This window comes from Mauremys mutica, chromosome 20, assembly GCF_020497125.1.
Source record: "Mauremys mutica isolate MM-2020 ecotype Southern chromosome 20, ASM2049712v1, whole genome shotgun sequence".
Classification (NCBI taxonomy): Eukaryota; Metazoa; Chordata; order Testudines; family Geoemydidae; genus Mauremys; species Mauremys mutica.
In genome coordinates, this window is record NC_059091.1 from 20,100,004 (window position 1) to 20,115,900 (window position 15,897).

Genomic DNA, 15,897 nt, shown 5'->3' on the forward strand with positions numbered 1-15,897 from the left:
AGCTCACCCCAGCAGCTGTTCTCCCTCACGTCCCTGAATTTGGCTTTCCCAGAGCTGAACTCGTAGCCATCACTGCAGGTGCAGTAGTAACTCCCAGGCACGTCAATGCAGTTTGCGTTGAGGCCGCAGTCTGCCGGGCTCGGCCCCAGACACTCGTTAATATCTGTAATGCAAGAGGGGACGCTCTGTACAGTCCTGGCAGGGAGACGTTCCCCGTATCACCCCCCAACCCCCACACTGAGCTGGGTGACGGGACCCAGGCGATCGGGGCCCTGAGCGGTTAATGATTAAGGGCCTGATTCTCAGTTACTCATTTTTGCTGCTGGAATGTCAGAAACAGCCTCCCCACCTCCCCCAGGTACGGGGGGGGGGTCAGCCCCACAAACACCCACATCCCCCATGTGAGGGGAGGGTGGGGGGATGTCCCCCTGGGGCTCCAGGCTCCCTGTGTGTTGGGACGGATGACCAGCTCCCTCTCCTCTGCCCCCCTCCCTCCTTGGATCCCTGCGGGGTGGGGTGAGGGATAGTATAGCCAGCGCTACCCCATTCTCTCCTCTGGGCAGGGATCTGTGGAGCTCTTCTGCCCCTTGGATACCCAGGGGCTCATTAGGACCCAGGCTGGGATTCAGACGGGTCAGTGTGATGGGCCCCCCGCCCACTGTCTGCCCAATTCACAGAGGCCAACTCTCCTGGCTCCTGCTGCTCACCCTGGAGGCCCCGGTTCGATCCCCAGGAAGGCGGCCCTCACCCGAGCTGGTGCCCCCCCACATTCCCCAGCCGGGCTGAGCACCCCCAGTAGGCCCTGGAGTCAGTAGAGTTGGCTGCTCCGGCCCTTAATGCCCTGCTCTGTCCCAGCCCCCGCCAGGACAACGTGGGAGCCCCGTTACCATCACAGGTCTCCGTTGGGTCGGGGAAGAAGCGATTCCTCTTTGGCTGGTATCCATCCAGGCAGGTGCAGTGGGCACGTGGGTCCCAGGTTTCAGTTCAGCCCAATTTTAGAGGGCGGGGGGCACCTACAAATGCCACTTCTAACATCTGCGCCATCAGGGGTTTGATTCGGTTTGGTCAGTAACCCGGCCCTTGGCTACAAAGGGGACCTGCCCCTCACTCCAGCCCCCAGTGTAGAGCCCTGGGCCCCAGGGTCTATTCTCTGCTTGCCATGGGGCTGGGAAGGGAAGGGGAGGGCTGCACAGGGGCCTTCTCCTCTCCCCTGCATGCACCCACCGTGCTCTGTAAACCCACCCCAAGACGCCCACGCCAAGGGGCTGCTCCCGGCTCGCCAGACCCCTGACTCTGCTCTGCTCCCACAAGGAACAGGGGCTGGAGGGTGCGGAGGCCGGAGCCCGGGCAGCCGGGAGCGCTGGGGAAGGTTAGCCAGTAGGAGTCAGTCTTACCTTGTACACCATGATTCTGGGCCACGGTGCCCCACAGGCACAGGGCGATGCAGAGCCCTGGAAGGCAGAGAGACAGGGTGAGGCACCATGGGCAGATGGTAACCAACACTCAGTGCCACTCTGCCCAATGCCAGCACCCCCCACCCCGTCTGCCCAGAGCTGCCCCATGAACTCCCCCACAGACCCACTCCCAAGCCCTGCCCCCGGACCACACTCACTGGCAGCGCTGGGAGGTGACACTGTCTGCCGTGCGGAGGGAGGAGCGCTCCAGCAGCAGGGCTGTGTGGGGCTGTCTCTCCCTTTGCTAGCCCTGCCCTGTGCTGGGACCTGAGAGTGGCAAAATTTGAATTTTTATGCACCCCATAGAATGCCGGCATCCCCAGGCACATGCCTATAGTGCCTAATCGGAAATCCGGCCCTGCCCATTGTGCCAGGTGGCACCCAGAGCCCACCAAAATCAGGGCCACATCATGCTCGGTGCTGCACAGACACACAGTGAGCCAGTCTGTGACCCAAAAAGTTCATGGCAATAGGCAAAGGGAGGAGCATTCTCTCCACTTTATAGATGGGGAAACTGAGGCACAGTGAAGGGTAACGACTTACCCAAGGTCACCCAGTGCATCCATACAATGGACAAACCCCCTTGGAAAGGGGAAGCACCGGGGGCGGGGGGATGGGGCACAACACAGGCTGCTGTTGATCTGCTTTTCGATCAGGTATGGGCCCAGATCCGCCCCCTCCTGCTGGTGTTTATTTATAGCCTTTTGCTCTGAGTCATTAACCACACGCGGGTGCAAAGAACCAGATAATAAAGGACCCGGGGGCCGAGTGCCTGAGGTGCTGTGAAAAGGGGAAGCATAGCGGGCTGGGGAACCCCATAGTGCTTTCCTAGGAAAGGAGCTAGAAAGGGGGCGCAGCTTTGAAATTCAGCTCTGGTCAATCTCCCCCAGGGAGACTCTGTGGAGGATGAGGGAGCTGGGGAGGTGGCGGCATCACAGTTCCCCTGGGAGCGAAGGCCGAGCCATTAATTCAGAGAGTCTAAGGCCAGGACGGGAGTAGGCTGATCCGGCCTCTCACACTACACGGGCCAAAAAATGACCCAGGGATTCCTGCATCCAGCCCATAGCTGGGGATGGAGCTAGCGCAGAGCTTGAGAGAGGAGAGCCCGTCTGTTCTACTGAAAGTGATGGAAACGGCTGTTGTGTGTTCACACTGCCTGTGCAATAGCATGTTCACACTTGCGGCACTTGCAGCGGCATTCAGAGCAGTGCACTCTGGGCATCTATCCCACAGAGCACCTCTTTCTCTTCTGCCACTCAGAGTTGTGGGAAAGCAGAGAGGGTCTGGGGGAATCTTGGGTCCTGTCAGAGAACCCTATTATGCATTGCTTCGCATCCCAGCATTCCCTGTGCTTCTGTCTGAATTTGGCACCATCTTTCAACAGTTTGTGTATTGCGCATCCTGCCTCTTCGGGTTGCAGGAATGGATCCCAACTGTTGACCAGTATGCTGCTTGCTCTGACCAACACGTCACAAGTGGCAGTGCAGTTATTCTTTAAACTACAAAGGCAAGAGGAGTGCGACATTGATTTCGCCATGGGTAGTAGCTACGATACGAGATTGCTTGTGGCATTCACGGAGGTGCTGACCACCGTGGAACACCGCTTTTGGGCTCGGGAAACAAGCACTGAGTGGTGGGATCACATCGTGATGCACATCTGGGATGATGAGCAGTGGCTGCAGAATTTCTGATGAGGAAAGCCACATTCATGGGACTATCTGATGAGGTCATCCCAGCCCTGCGGCACAAGGACAGGAGAATGAGAGCTGCCCTGCCACTGGAGAAGAGTGTGGCGATTGCACTGTGGAAGCTGGCTACTCCATAATGCTACCAGTTTGGAGTGTAAAGTTGACCGTTGGACTCATGTTGACGGAAGTCTGCAGGGCCATTAATCACATCCCGCTCCAAAAGACCGTGACTCTGGGCAATGTGGGCGACGTTGTGGATGGCTTTGCACAAATGGGCTTCCCTAACTGTGGCGGGGTGATAGATGGCACGATTATTTCAGTTCTGGCACCAGACTACTTAGCCTCTGAGTACATTAATCTCAAGGGGTATTTCTCAGTGGTTCTCCAGGCACGTGTGGATCACCAGGGGCATTTCACAGACATTAACACAGGCTGGTCTGGAAAGGTGCATGACACAGGCATCATTTGGAACACTGGCCTATTCAGGAAGCTGCAAGCAGGAAGCCAAAAGCAGAAGATCACTGTAGGGGAAGTTGAAATGCCCATTGTGATCCTGGGAGATCCTGCCTACACTTTAATGTTGTGGCTTATGAAACCATACTCGGGGCAAATTGACAGCAGCAAGGAATGGTCCAACAACAGGCTGAGCAAGTGCAGAATAACCATTGGATGTCCTTTTTTTCCATTTAAAAGGCTGCCGGTGCTGCCTCTGTGGAAAGCTGGACCTGGCTGATGGCAATATTCCCATGCTTATAGGCACGTGCTGTATGATCAATAATATTTGTGAAGCAAAGGGTGAAAGCTTCACTCAGGGCTGGATTGTAGTGGCTCAGCACTTGAAGGCTGAGTTTGAACAGCCAGAGACCAGGGCTATTAGATGGGCGCAGCGCAGGGCCATAAGGATCAGAGATGCCTTGAGGCAGCAATTTGAAGCCAAAAGCCACTAATATTTTTTGCTATGCTCAGGAGTGCAGTGCTTGCAATGCTAGGAGGTGATTGATGCAGACGATGCAGTGGAGGTGGGGTCGCCACCAAGTATCACGTCCAGCTTTTTGGAGAACCGGCAGCTTGTGGGTGCAGCACCAGAGTGGCGGTTTGCCTCCTGCATCTTGTGATAGGCGTTCCGCAGTTCCTTCACTTTGACCCTGCACTGCAATGTGTCCCGGCCCCTTTCTGTCATGCATCGTGAAATCTGTCCGTAGGTATCATAATTCCTATGGCTGGAGCCCAGCTGGCACGGAACAGCCTCCTCTCCACAAATGGTGATGAGGTTCAGCAGCTCGGCATTGCTCCAAGTGGGAGATCGCCTGGTGTGTGGAACAGGCATGGGCACTTAGAAAGATGTGCTGAGACCACTGCACGGGTCACCAAGCGAACAGGAAAGGGATTTCCAAAGGAATTTATGGGATGCGGATGACGGTTGGTCACCTGAGGGCAGGGCAATAGAGTTCAAACCGATGACCAGAGAGGCAAGAAAGGGCATTGTGGGACACTTCCCGGAGGCCAATTGAAGTACTGGAATCGGCCAGGGTCTCTATACTGGCACCGATGCAGATGGCCAAATAAGGCTGATTGCCTACTGTCTGGTGGATGTTCCCCAGGTATTACATAGTCAATATTCTTAAATTGATACATACATGCAAATAGGATAATCATATTCAGTAAATCATAGTCTTTCCAATGATACCTCACATTACCTATCTTGCATAGAACACATCTGTTATGCCAGATTCATATCATAACAATATCCTATGAAGAATATGGGGTGTAACTTTCCATGACCTCCGTGACTTCTGAAGCAGCTGGTGTGGCTGGCCCTGGGCAGCCGCTGCTGGAGCAGTTTTGGGCCACCGCACCGCCCAGCTGCAGCATTAGTTTGGGTGTGGGAGGGGGCTCAGGGCTGGAGCAGGGGGTTGGTGTGCGGGGCGCTGCTTACATTGGGGAGGGGCTCCATAGAAGTGGTTGGCATGTCCATGCAGCTCCTAGGTGGAGGGCCAGGGGGCTCTGCGCACTGCCTCTTCCTGCAGGCACCAACCCCGCAGCTCCCATTGGCTGTGGTTCCCAGCAAATAGGAGCTGTGGAGCCGGTGCTCATGGCAGGGTCAGTGCATGGAGCCCCCAGCCTTCCTCCCCCTCCAGGAGCTGCAAGTACAGCTCCTGTCAGTCCCACCAACCCTCCCCCCAGCACCAGCAGGGGTCCCGGACCATGTGCCGCCACCTCCCCAGCACCTATGACATCCTTCCCAGGCTGCCCCCCCCCGGACCTGTGGTGTCCCCCGGGCCACCTCCTCCCAGCACCTGCTGCGCCCCCAGGCCACCCCCCAGGGCACCCATGGCTCCCCAGACCAAGTGTTAGTTAAGGGTATATAGTACAGGTCATGGACTGGTCACGGGCCTGTGGTGAGAAGCATCTAAGTTTGTAAGGGCACTGAAAGTGTTAAGATCAGCTTAGAATGTGTTTTGCTTTTATTTCATTTGACCAAATCTGACTTGTTCTGCTTTGACTTATAATCATTTAAAATCTATGTTTATACTTAATAAATTTGTTTGTTTATTCTACCAGAAGCAGTGCATTTGGTTTGAGGCCTGTCAGAGACTCCCCTTAGGATAACAAGCCTGGTACATATCAATTTCTTTATTGAATTGATGAACCCATATAAGATTGTAGCGTCCAGGGGACATAACTGAACACTGCAAGACAGAGGTTCCTGGGGTAGTGTCTGGGACCGGAGATATTGGCTAATGTCATTCAGCTGCAAAATCCAAGGAGCAGCTTACATGCCAGAGGCTGTGCGTGAACAGCCCAGGAGTGGGGGTTCTCACAGCAGAGCAGGGTAAGGCTGGCTCACAGAGTCAAGGATTAGAGTGACCTAGCAGATCACCGGTCCAGATAACACCAGAGGGGAACGTCAAAACCCTTTAGCTCTTTGTTCTGGAATTCCAGGTACCAAAAGCGTGATGGCACCTCCTAGGCTTGTCCCACATATATTGTCCTTATCTTTGGGACATTCCAGTGAGAGTAACTTCCTGCCTGTTATTACAGTAGAACACCCATATGTGCTGATCCTGATAGTATTCCTGGCTAATGCAAGGTGTTATGGGATTCTTAGCATAGGTGAACAAGACTATAGGAAGACACTGGCCACCATTCCCTGCCATGTAATTGATAGAAGTGTGTATACAAATAATGTTATATGCATTAAGCACATACTATCCATATTAATATAAGTAATGGGAATCATACCTATTGATCATATGATATATTATATTAGCCCGGCATATATTGGTGAACACTTCAGAAATTGATTTAACTCCCACCTAAACAATTCAGCTAGTCCTAATGACCCAGATCCAATGACCCCACCCCTCATTGCAGTGCCAATAACCCCTTCGAGAGCTGCCAAGCCTGTATCAGCTTCATGACAGAGACACATTCTCATGATGGGCACAAACGCGGCACATACAGCATTACGTTCTGCCAGCCTGGGAACTTAATGGTTAACACTTGAGTGCTGCCTGGTGGCAGAGAGGAGAACAGAACGAGGAGGAGAAATACTTGAGAGAAATAAAAAATAAATATGCATTTTAAAAATGTTATACACAGAAATAAGCAACAGAGAGAGAGAGAGAGAGAGAGAGAGAGAGAGAGAGAGAGATGTCTCCTGGCCCCTGTCTATGAACCAAATTTTGCTTATTTACCCCACTGTGATCCTGGTGTTAAACCAATGAAGCCAATTATTTCATTAATAACTATTATTACTATCATAATATTTTCGAATCCCAGCTTTGTGCCCCTACAGAAAGCTGCCTCAACCAGCTACCTGGAAATTCCCCTTGGGTACTGGCTCTATGTTACAGCCCCCAGGCACAGTGGGCATCCCAGAGGTGAGCGGTGTGGCCAATGTACTCCTACACTCTGGCTCTTGCCAGCTGCTGGACTGGTCCCTTGGGGCTACGGACAGTTGAGGATGAATCAGGGAAGGCTTTGGGCTGCTCTGCTTCCAGGGACCAGACTGATCTGCAGTTATCCCCTGGGATTCAGTAGCTGTGAAAGTGGTGGAAAACCATCAGTGATAAATGAAGTGGGGGGTAGCCCCCTTTGATGGACACCCAGCCAGCCAGTTAGCTGTAAAATCCCTCTTGGTAACTGTTCTCTGCTTGCTTTACCTGTACAGGGTTAAAAAGTCCCCAAGGTTAAAAAAGAAAAGTGGGCTCCTGACCAAAAGAGCCAATGGGAAGGCTAGAACTTTTTAGAATTAGGAAAGAAATTTTCCCTTTGTCTGTTGTTCTCCGGAGAAGGAGACAGGGAGCAGCAATGCTGCGTAAGGCTTGAACCAGGTATGAAAACTCATCAGATCATACCTAGAATTACTTATTTAAAACCCTCCAAATATGTAAGTAAATTAGGAATGGTTAGCTAGACGTGATCAGGTTTATTTCTGTTTATTTTGGCTTGTAGATCTCGTCTGGGCTAACCCCAGATGCTTTTGTTTGCTTGTATCCTTTAAGCTATTTTGGGTGCTTCATTTTTGTAATTGTTTCTTTTAAGATCTAGCCAAAAATTCTAAGTCCCAGATGTATTTTTTTCCTTTTTGTTTTTAATAAAATTTACCTTTTTTAAGAACAGGATTGGATTTTTGGTGTTTCAAGAAGTTCGTGATTGTTGTTTGATTAGCTTATTTAATAAGAATATAACATTAGGGATCTATTATCGGCCACCTGACCAGTACAGTGATAGTTATGATTAAATGCTAAGGGAAATTAGAGAGGATACCAAAATTAAGAACTCAATAATAGTGGGGGATTTCAATTATCCCCATATTGACTGAGAACATGTCACCTCAGGACGAAATGCAGAGACAAAACTTCTCAATACTTTAAATGACTGCTTCTTGCAGCAGCTGGTACGGGAACCCACAAGGGGAGAGGCAATTCTCGATTTAGTCCTGAGTGGAGCGCAGGAGCTGGTCCAAGAGGTAACTATAACAGGACCGCTTTATAACAACACTTAACATCCCTGTGGTGGGAAGAACATCTCAACAGCCCAACACTGTGGCATTTAATTTCAAAAAGGGGAACTATGCAAAAATGAGGGGGTTAGTTAAACAGAAGTTAAAAGGTACAGTGACTAAAGTGAAATCCTTGCAAGCCACATGGACGCTTTTTAAAGACACCATAATAGAGGCCCAACTTAAATGTATACCCCAAATTAAGAAACACAGTAAAAGAACTTAAAAAGAGCCACAGTGGCTTAACAACCATGTAAAAGAAGCAGTGAGAGATAAAAAGGCATCTTTTGAAAAGTGGAAGTCAAATCCTAGTGAGGTAAATGGAAGGGAGCATAAACACTGTCCAATTAAGTGTAAAAACCTAATAAGAAAAGCCAAAGAGGAGTTTGAAGAACGGCTAGCTCAAAACTCCAAAGGTAATAATTTTTTTTTAAGTACATCAGAAGCAGGAAGCCTGCTAAACAACCAGTGGGGCCCCTGGATGATCGAGATACAAAAGGACGATAAAGTCATTGCGGAGAAACTAAATGGATTCTTTGCTTCAGTCTTCATGGCTGAGGATGTTAGAGAGATTCCCAAACCTCAGCTGGCTTTTGTAGGTGACAAATCTGAGGAACTGTCACAGATTGAAGTGTCACTAGAGCAGGTTTTGGAATTAATTGATAAATTTAACATTAATAAGTCACCGGGACCAGATGGCATTCACCCAACAGTTCTGAAAGAACTCAAATGTGAAGTTGCGGAGCTATTAACTATGGTTTGTAACCTGTCATTTAAATTGGCTTTTGTACCCAATGTCTGGAAGTTAGCTAATGTAACGCCAATATTTAAAAAGGGCTCTAGAGGTGATCCCAGCAATTACAGACCAGTAAGTCTAACGTCAGTACAGGGTAAATTAGTTGAAACGATAGTAAAGAATTAAATTGTCAGACACATAGAAGAACATAAATTGTTGGGTAAAAGTCAACATGGCTTCTCTAAAGGGAAATTGTGTCTTACTAATCTATTAGAGTTCTCTGAAGGAGTCAACAACCATGTGGACAAGGGGGATCCAGTGGACATAGTGTACTTAGATTTCCAGAAAGCCTTTGACAAGGTCCCTCACCAAAGGCTCTTACGTAAATTAAGCTGTCATGGGATAAAAAGGAAGGTCCTTTCATGGATTGAGAACTGGTTAAAAGACAGGGAACAAAGGGTAGGAATAAATGGTAAATTTTCAGACTGGAGAGGGGTAACTAGTGGTGTTCCCCAAGGGTCAGTCCTAGGACCAATCCTATTCAACTTATTCATAAATGATCTGGAGAAAGGGATAAAAAGTGAGCTGGCAAAGTTTGCAGATGATACTAAACTGCTCAAGATAGTTAAGACCAAAGCAGACTGTGAAGAACTTCAAAAAGATCTCACAAAACTAAGTCATTGGGCAACAAAATGGCAAATGAAATTTAATGTGGATAAATGTAAAGTAATGCACATTGGAAAAAATAACCCCAACTATACATACAATATGATGGGGGCTAATTTAGCTACAACTAATCAGGAAAAAGATCTTCAAGTCATTGTGGATAGTTCTCTGAAGACGCAGTGTGTAGAGGTGGTCAAAAAAGCAAACAGGATGTTAGGAATTATTAAAAAGCGGATAGAGAATAAGACTGAGAATATATTATTGCCCTTATATAAATCGATGGTACACCCACATATTGAATAATGCATACAGATGTAGTCTCCTCATCTCAAAAAAGATATACTGGCTCTAGAAAAGGTTCAGAGAAGGGCAAGTAAAATGATTAGGGGTTTGAAATGGGTCCCATAGGAGGAGAGATTAAAGAGGCTAGGACTCTTCAGCTTGGAAAAGAGAAGACTAAGGGGGGATATGATAGAGGTATATAAAATAACGAGTGATGTGGAAAAAGTAGATAAGGAAAAGTTATTTACTTATTCACATAATACAAAAAGTAGGGGCCACCAAATGAAATTAATGGGCAGCAGGTTTAAAACAAATAAAAGGAAGTTCTTCTTCACACAGCGCACAGTCAACTTGTGGAACTCCTTGCCTGAGGAGGTTGTGAAGGCTAGGACTATAACAGCATTTAAAAGATAACTGGATAAATTCATGGAGGGTAAGTCCATTAATGGCTATTGGTCAGGATAGGTAAGGAATGGTGTCCCTAGTCAGAGGGTGGAGATGGATGGCAGGAGAGAGATCACTTGATCATTACCTGTTAGGTTCACTCCCTCTGGGGCACCTGGCATTGGCCACTGTCGGTAGACAGGATACTGGGCAGGATGGACCAGTACGTCCATTCTTATGTTCTTATGTTCTTGTAGCCACAGCTAATTTCCTTTGTTTTCTTTCTCAGCTCTTCCCCGGGTGAGTGGGGGTGAAAGGGCTTGAGGGTACCCCACAGGGAGGAATTCCCAAGTTCTCCTTCCTGGGTTCAAAGGGGTATTTTGCATTCGGGCGGTGCAAGTGGTTACCAAGCCAAGGTCAGAGGAAAGCTGTAACCTTGAGAGTGTAATACAAGGCTGGAGTGGCAAGCAGGACCATCCTTACCCATACGCAAACTACACAGCTCTGTAGGGCACCAGGAATTTTGGGGCACCAAATTGCCCCAAAATTCTAGGTACCCTACACAGCTGCATGCTGCTCCAGTGGCCAGTCCGATCCCCTGGCTGGCTGAGCTGGCCAGGAAAACTGTCCCCATCCTGCTCCTCCTCTTGTCCCAAACCCCACCCCTTTTCCACCCCAGCCATGGCCCCACTGTCCCCCTTCCCCTGAGCTACATCCTGGGGGACAGCAAGACAGGTCGGGCATGCCCTGCACTCACCGGGCAGCAGGGAGTGGAGCAACCTGGACCCAGCCTGCTCCACTCCGCTGACTCCCAGCCGCACCACTGGTGAATGCTAGGGAGTGGTTCCCCCCTGCTCCCCAAGCAGGGGCGGCTCTAGCAATTTGGCCGCCCGAAGCACGGCGGCATGCTCCACGGGGCGCGCTGCCGGTCGCCGGTCCCACAGCTCCGGGGGACCTCTTGCAGTCATGAGTGCGGAAGGTCCGCCGGAGGCGCCTGCCGGCAAAAGGCCGCCCCAAGCGTGTGCTTGGTGCGCTGGAGTCTGGAGCCGGCCCTGTCCCCAAGTCCCAAGGTTGGGAGCTAGGGGAGCAGAGCGGAGCAGGCAGGGGCTGGGTCACTCCACTTCCCGCCACCTGTGAGTGCGGGGTTGGGCCCACCCTGCAATCACCAGGTGGCAGGAAGTGGAGCGACTTAGCCCCAACCCACTCCGCTTCACTGGCTTGTGATGGGGGCAGTTTCCTTCCTCCCCCCAGGAGGCTCCCTGTGGAGGCCTGGGACCACCCCACCCCCGCAGAAGCCTGAAGCCAGCTCTCCCCCCGGTGTGGGGGGGGAGGGTTTGCATAGGGCACCAAAATGTCTAGGGATGGCCCTGGTGGCAAGCCTCTCTCAACACCATGGCGACACTTCTGTTTCAAGCTAGATGAGAGCTATCACAACTGTCTTCTCGAGCTGGAACATTCTCTTTCCAGCTCCAGTGCAGACAGACCCGTGGGCCCCTCTGGACTCTCCTAGTCCCACCTGAGTTCAGCCCATGGACTTTGTTCCACTCACCCAATGGATACACATCATCTCGGGTTGCCATGGTGGCTCAGACGCTGTCAGGGCAGGTCGAGTTCTGTGGATTCTGAGCTTTGCAGCCTCCTTATCTTGGGGAAATTAGACAGGAAACCAAGTTGACTCATGTCCTGTTTGATTATATTGTATCAACCAACAGCACTGCACACAGGAAAGCACTGTTGTCTCAGCATGCCCTGCTCTCCTTCCTTCTGCCCTACCACTTCTCTCAGCCCCATAATCATTTACTTTGCTGAGTACCTATGGGGGAAACTGACCACAGTGCAGAGGGCCTAGCACCGCTTCACGGAATCACAGAAATGTGGGGTTGAAGGGACCTCAGAAGGTCAAACAATCCATCCCCATGCGCTGAGGCAGGACCAAGTGCACCTAGACCATCCCTGGCAGATGTTTGTCCAACCTGTTCTTAAACCCCCCAATAACAGGGATTCCACAGCCTCCCTAGGTCACCTGTTCCTGTGCTGAACCATCCTTAGAGTTAGAAAGTTTTTCTTAATATCTAACCTAAATCTTCCTTGCTGCTCACTAAGCCAATTCCTTCTTCTCCTACCCTTGGTGGACATGGGAACCAGTTGATCACAGTCCTCTTTATAACAACCTTTTGCATATTTGCAGATTGTTATCATGTCTCTCCTCAGCCATCTCATCTCTGGACAAAACATGCCAAATTCTTTCAACCTTTCCTCACAGGTCATGTTTTCTAAACCTCTGATCATTTCTGTTGCTCTCCTCTGAACTCTGTACAATTTGTCCTCATCCTTCTTGAAGCGCAGCACCCAAACCTGGACATGGTTCTTCAGTGCCGAGTAGAGGAGAACAGTCGCCTCCCATCTCTGTCCCACCCCACTCCTGTTAATACATCCCAGAATGGCATTTGCCTTTTTTCAACAGCATCACACTGTAGACTCACTTTCCTTTTGTGGTCTGCCAGAAACCTCACACCCTTTTCTGCAGTGCTGCTGCCAAGCCAGTAAGTCCCTATACCTCTCCTGTGAGTAAGGACTTCCAACTATCTTTGCACTTTCCTTGTGGTAGTTTTATCTATACTATATTTACTTAGTTCGAGGAGGAAAATGTAATGTGGCATTGTGTTGAAAGACTTACTAACTCCAAGCTACATCACGGCCACCTCTTCCCCCCATCCACTAGACTGGGTAACCAATCAAAGATGGGAATTATGTTTGTTTGGCATGACTTGTTCTTGAGAAATCCATGTTGGTTATTACTTTTCACCTATTATCCTCTAGGTTTTAATAAATTGGTAGTTTAATCATTTCTTCTAGTATCTTTCTGGGTATTAAAGTTGGGTTATCTGGTCTATATTTCCCTAAGAGCTCCTTTTTACATTGTTTTGAACTTTGCCCTTGTTATGAACGTCACCCACCCTCCATGAGTTCTGGAAGATAATCGCTAATGCTTCAGAGATTGCTTCAGCTAGTTTCTTAAGTACACTAGGGTGAATTTCATCAGGCCCTGCAGAGTTGAATAGATCTAACTTAGCTAAATATTCTTCATCTGCTATTTCCCTATTCTGGCCAGTGTTCCTTCCCTCTTGTTAAAATTAACTGGTGTGAAGGATCTGGACACAACTAACCTTTTTAATCCTGCATTCAGTAAAACTGAAGAGGTGCCCATACTGAGTGGCTGGTTGCTAACATTATGGTCAGAGATATCAGTGTCCTGGGTTGTTAATGAGTCTTGCTGTAAGCAGTCATCTAAGGTGGTGCAGCTGTAATGCCTAAGTCACTTTCTGAGCTGTGGCTCTTCTTAACAGAAACAAACAGAAGAACAGATCTTCATCCAGCTCACAGTGTGGCTCCCTGTGCGTGAGATGGTGATGTCCAAGTCTCAGCTGTGATTGTAGCTCTTGTCTGCAGCTGTTGTCTTGGAGAGGCGGATAGAACATCAGTCCTGTTCCAGGTGGTGCCGTAGTAACAGGGTTAACACAGGAAGAAGATGGAAGAGGCAGCTAATGACTATCCAAGCTTGACAGTGTCAGAGAGTGGGATGTGGGTGGTCAGGTCTAGTGATCAGAGCAGGACCTGGCAGCAAATAACCGGAGCCTCGGGTCAGGGTCAGAGCCAGGGGCCAAATGCCAGCGCCAAGGGTCAGAGCCAGAGGCAGGGTCCAGAAGTTGAAATCCAGGGTCAGAATCAGGGTTGGAGCCGAAGTTGGAGATGAGGAATCGGAGCTGAGGGTCAGAATCAGGTTACACGGAGAGAGGCAAGGCAGGAGCAGGGCTGGACCAAGGCCGGAGCTATCATAGCTGTGGGCAAAAGCTTTGAGCAGCTACTGAACTGCTGCTGCTGAGCTTAGGAGCCTGTCTGCTGACCCTTCCCACCAATCAGGCAGCTTGGTACAGGCCAGCTGCACGCGTTAGGTTGCCTGGAGATTGGCTCCATTGAAAGCCCTGATTCCTGACAGATGATCCTTGTCTATGGTCCCATAAGGCAGGTTCTTCAAGGGAGTGACTCCTCAGGACTGGGACTCTCCAGTCCTCCCATCCAGGTGTCCGTGAGCTCAAGGTGAAGAGAGGCAAAGAAATACACTCAAGCTCCTCCTCCTATGATCGCTCTCATGTGTGGGTCTTACCAGGTCCCCTTTTCTCGTGGCCCCTCCTAGAGGAACAGCTCTGGTCCAATCAGTGTCACAAACGTGCTTCTTCCAAATAGATCAGCCTTCCACTGAGGAAAAACACTGCACACACAAGTGGGTTTTGCCCACATAAAGTCAGTTTCTGCTCAGTGAATTCCTCTTTCTCAGGTGTTTCCTGGTAGTTTGCTCTGTCCTGTCTGGATTATGGTGAGCAGTGGGGTGTGGTTCACCTGCCTTATTTCCTCCTCTGTCTGCTTTAGAACAACACATTCCCTGTGGCTAAAGACATTTCATTGCTCTCCTGTTTGCCATTGGCCAGCGAAGTCTATGACGGCATGTGTGCTGGGGTCATTAACTGGGGCCCCATTATACTGTCCTGACAACCAAGACTTCATTCTCAAAAGGTTCCTCATTCGACTGCCTTCCTGAAGACATGCGTAAACTCAGTTGTCCCTGCCTCAGTGAGCGTCGGCAAAGCTGTTCTGAACAGGCGCCCTTAAGGGTTAGATTCACAATCACAAGTTACCAGTGTGCAACTGCAGATATTCCCAGATCCCCAACTGGTGTAAATCGGCATCAGTCCAAAGGAGTCCACGCACCCATTTACACCAACTGAGGATCTGGCCTTATTTTATGAACTGCCAACTATTGAGGGGTGGTGTTGTGCCCAAAACTAGCCCATGGCTCATAAATGGGGAGTTTATTGAGAATGAGGAAGCTCGTCAGAAATGACCCGACGTCTACACTGAGGAAACTGAGCTCAGACTCAGTGTTGAGGCTGCTGGAACCAGACCACCAAGCTAAGGATGGAGGCTAATCCCAGACACCAAGAGCTAGAGAGGCTCCCTGCTTACCCCTGGCTGAGTTACACATCCCCATACGCCACAGGCTGCGCGCTGCGACCTGAACTCTGCTCCCTCCCCAGCTCAGTTCTTCCCCAGCTCTAGTGGCTGTGGCTGTTTGGTGCCGTAGCTGGTTCTGTTGGCAGAGTCACTTGGCGAAGGGCTGAGCGCACACGGCTGACGACAGGCTGGCGTTCCTGGGGGGACAGAGCTCAGCTTGCAGTGTGTGGCGCAGTAGCCAGGGTAACGGTGCAGCCTGCCTGGAGTGGAGAAGTTGAGGGCATGTGCTGGTCGCTGGCAGAACTTTTTATTTCCTTTCTTTTGTGTGTTTCATTTCCAAAGTGTTTTTCATGTTTCACTGGAGGTTGCAGTGGGGGGAGGGGGAGAAGAACAGCTGTTGATGAAGAATGCTTGATCCAGCAGCTGCACGAGTTCTTCTCTGTTGGAGGAGACACTGGCAGGAAAGCAGCCCCAAACAGATTTTATATGTCCCCCCACCCCCACAATCAGGCTTGGGTGAACCTGCTTCCCCCATCAATCAGGTTTTGGGCACCCTGCCTCCAATCACCCAGTGACGTTTGTGCAGCCTGGCCTCCATCCATAAGGTTTCCATGCACAGTTGTTGTTACAGCCAGTGAGAGTGAACAGGGAATAGCAACCGTGATATTT

The 15,897-nt window shown here is 50.0% G+C and overlaps 1 protein-coding gene across 1 annotated transcript in view; it reads right to left on the bottom strand.

Annotated features, from left to right (window-relative positions):
* LOC123353816 (latent-transforming growth factor beta-binding protein 4-like) overlaps window positions 1-13,467 on the bottom strand; it is a 28,354-nt gene extending 14,887 nt beyond the window's left edge. Inside the window, exons 1-4 of the mRNA XM_044995229.1 lie at window positions 13,386-13,467; window positions 11,768-11,862; window positions 1,395-1,451; window positions 8-163 (exon numbers count right to left, since the gene is read on the bottom strand). Of these exons, the coding sequence (XP_044851164.1) occupies window positions 8-163; window positions 1,395-1,451; window positions 11,768-11,798 (244 nt within the window). The 5' untranslated portion in view covers window positions 11,799-11,862; window positions 13,386-13,467. The remainder of the gene's footprint in view (window positions 1-7; window positions 164-1,394; window positions 1,452-11,767; window positions 11,863-13,385) is intronic.
* Between the last annotated feature and the right edge of the window lie 2,430 nt (window positions 13,468-15,897).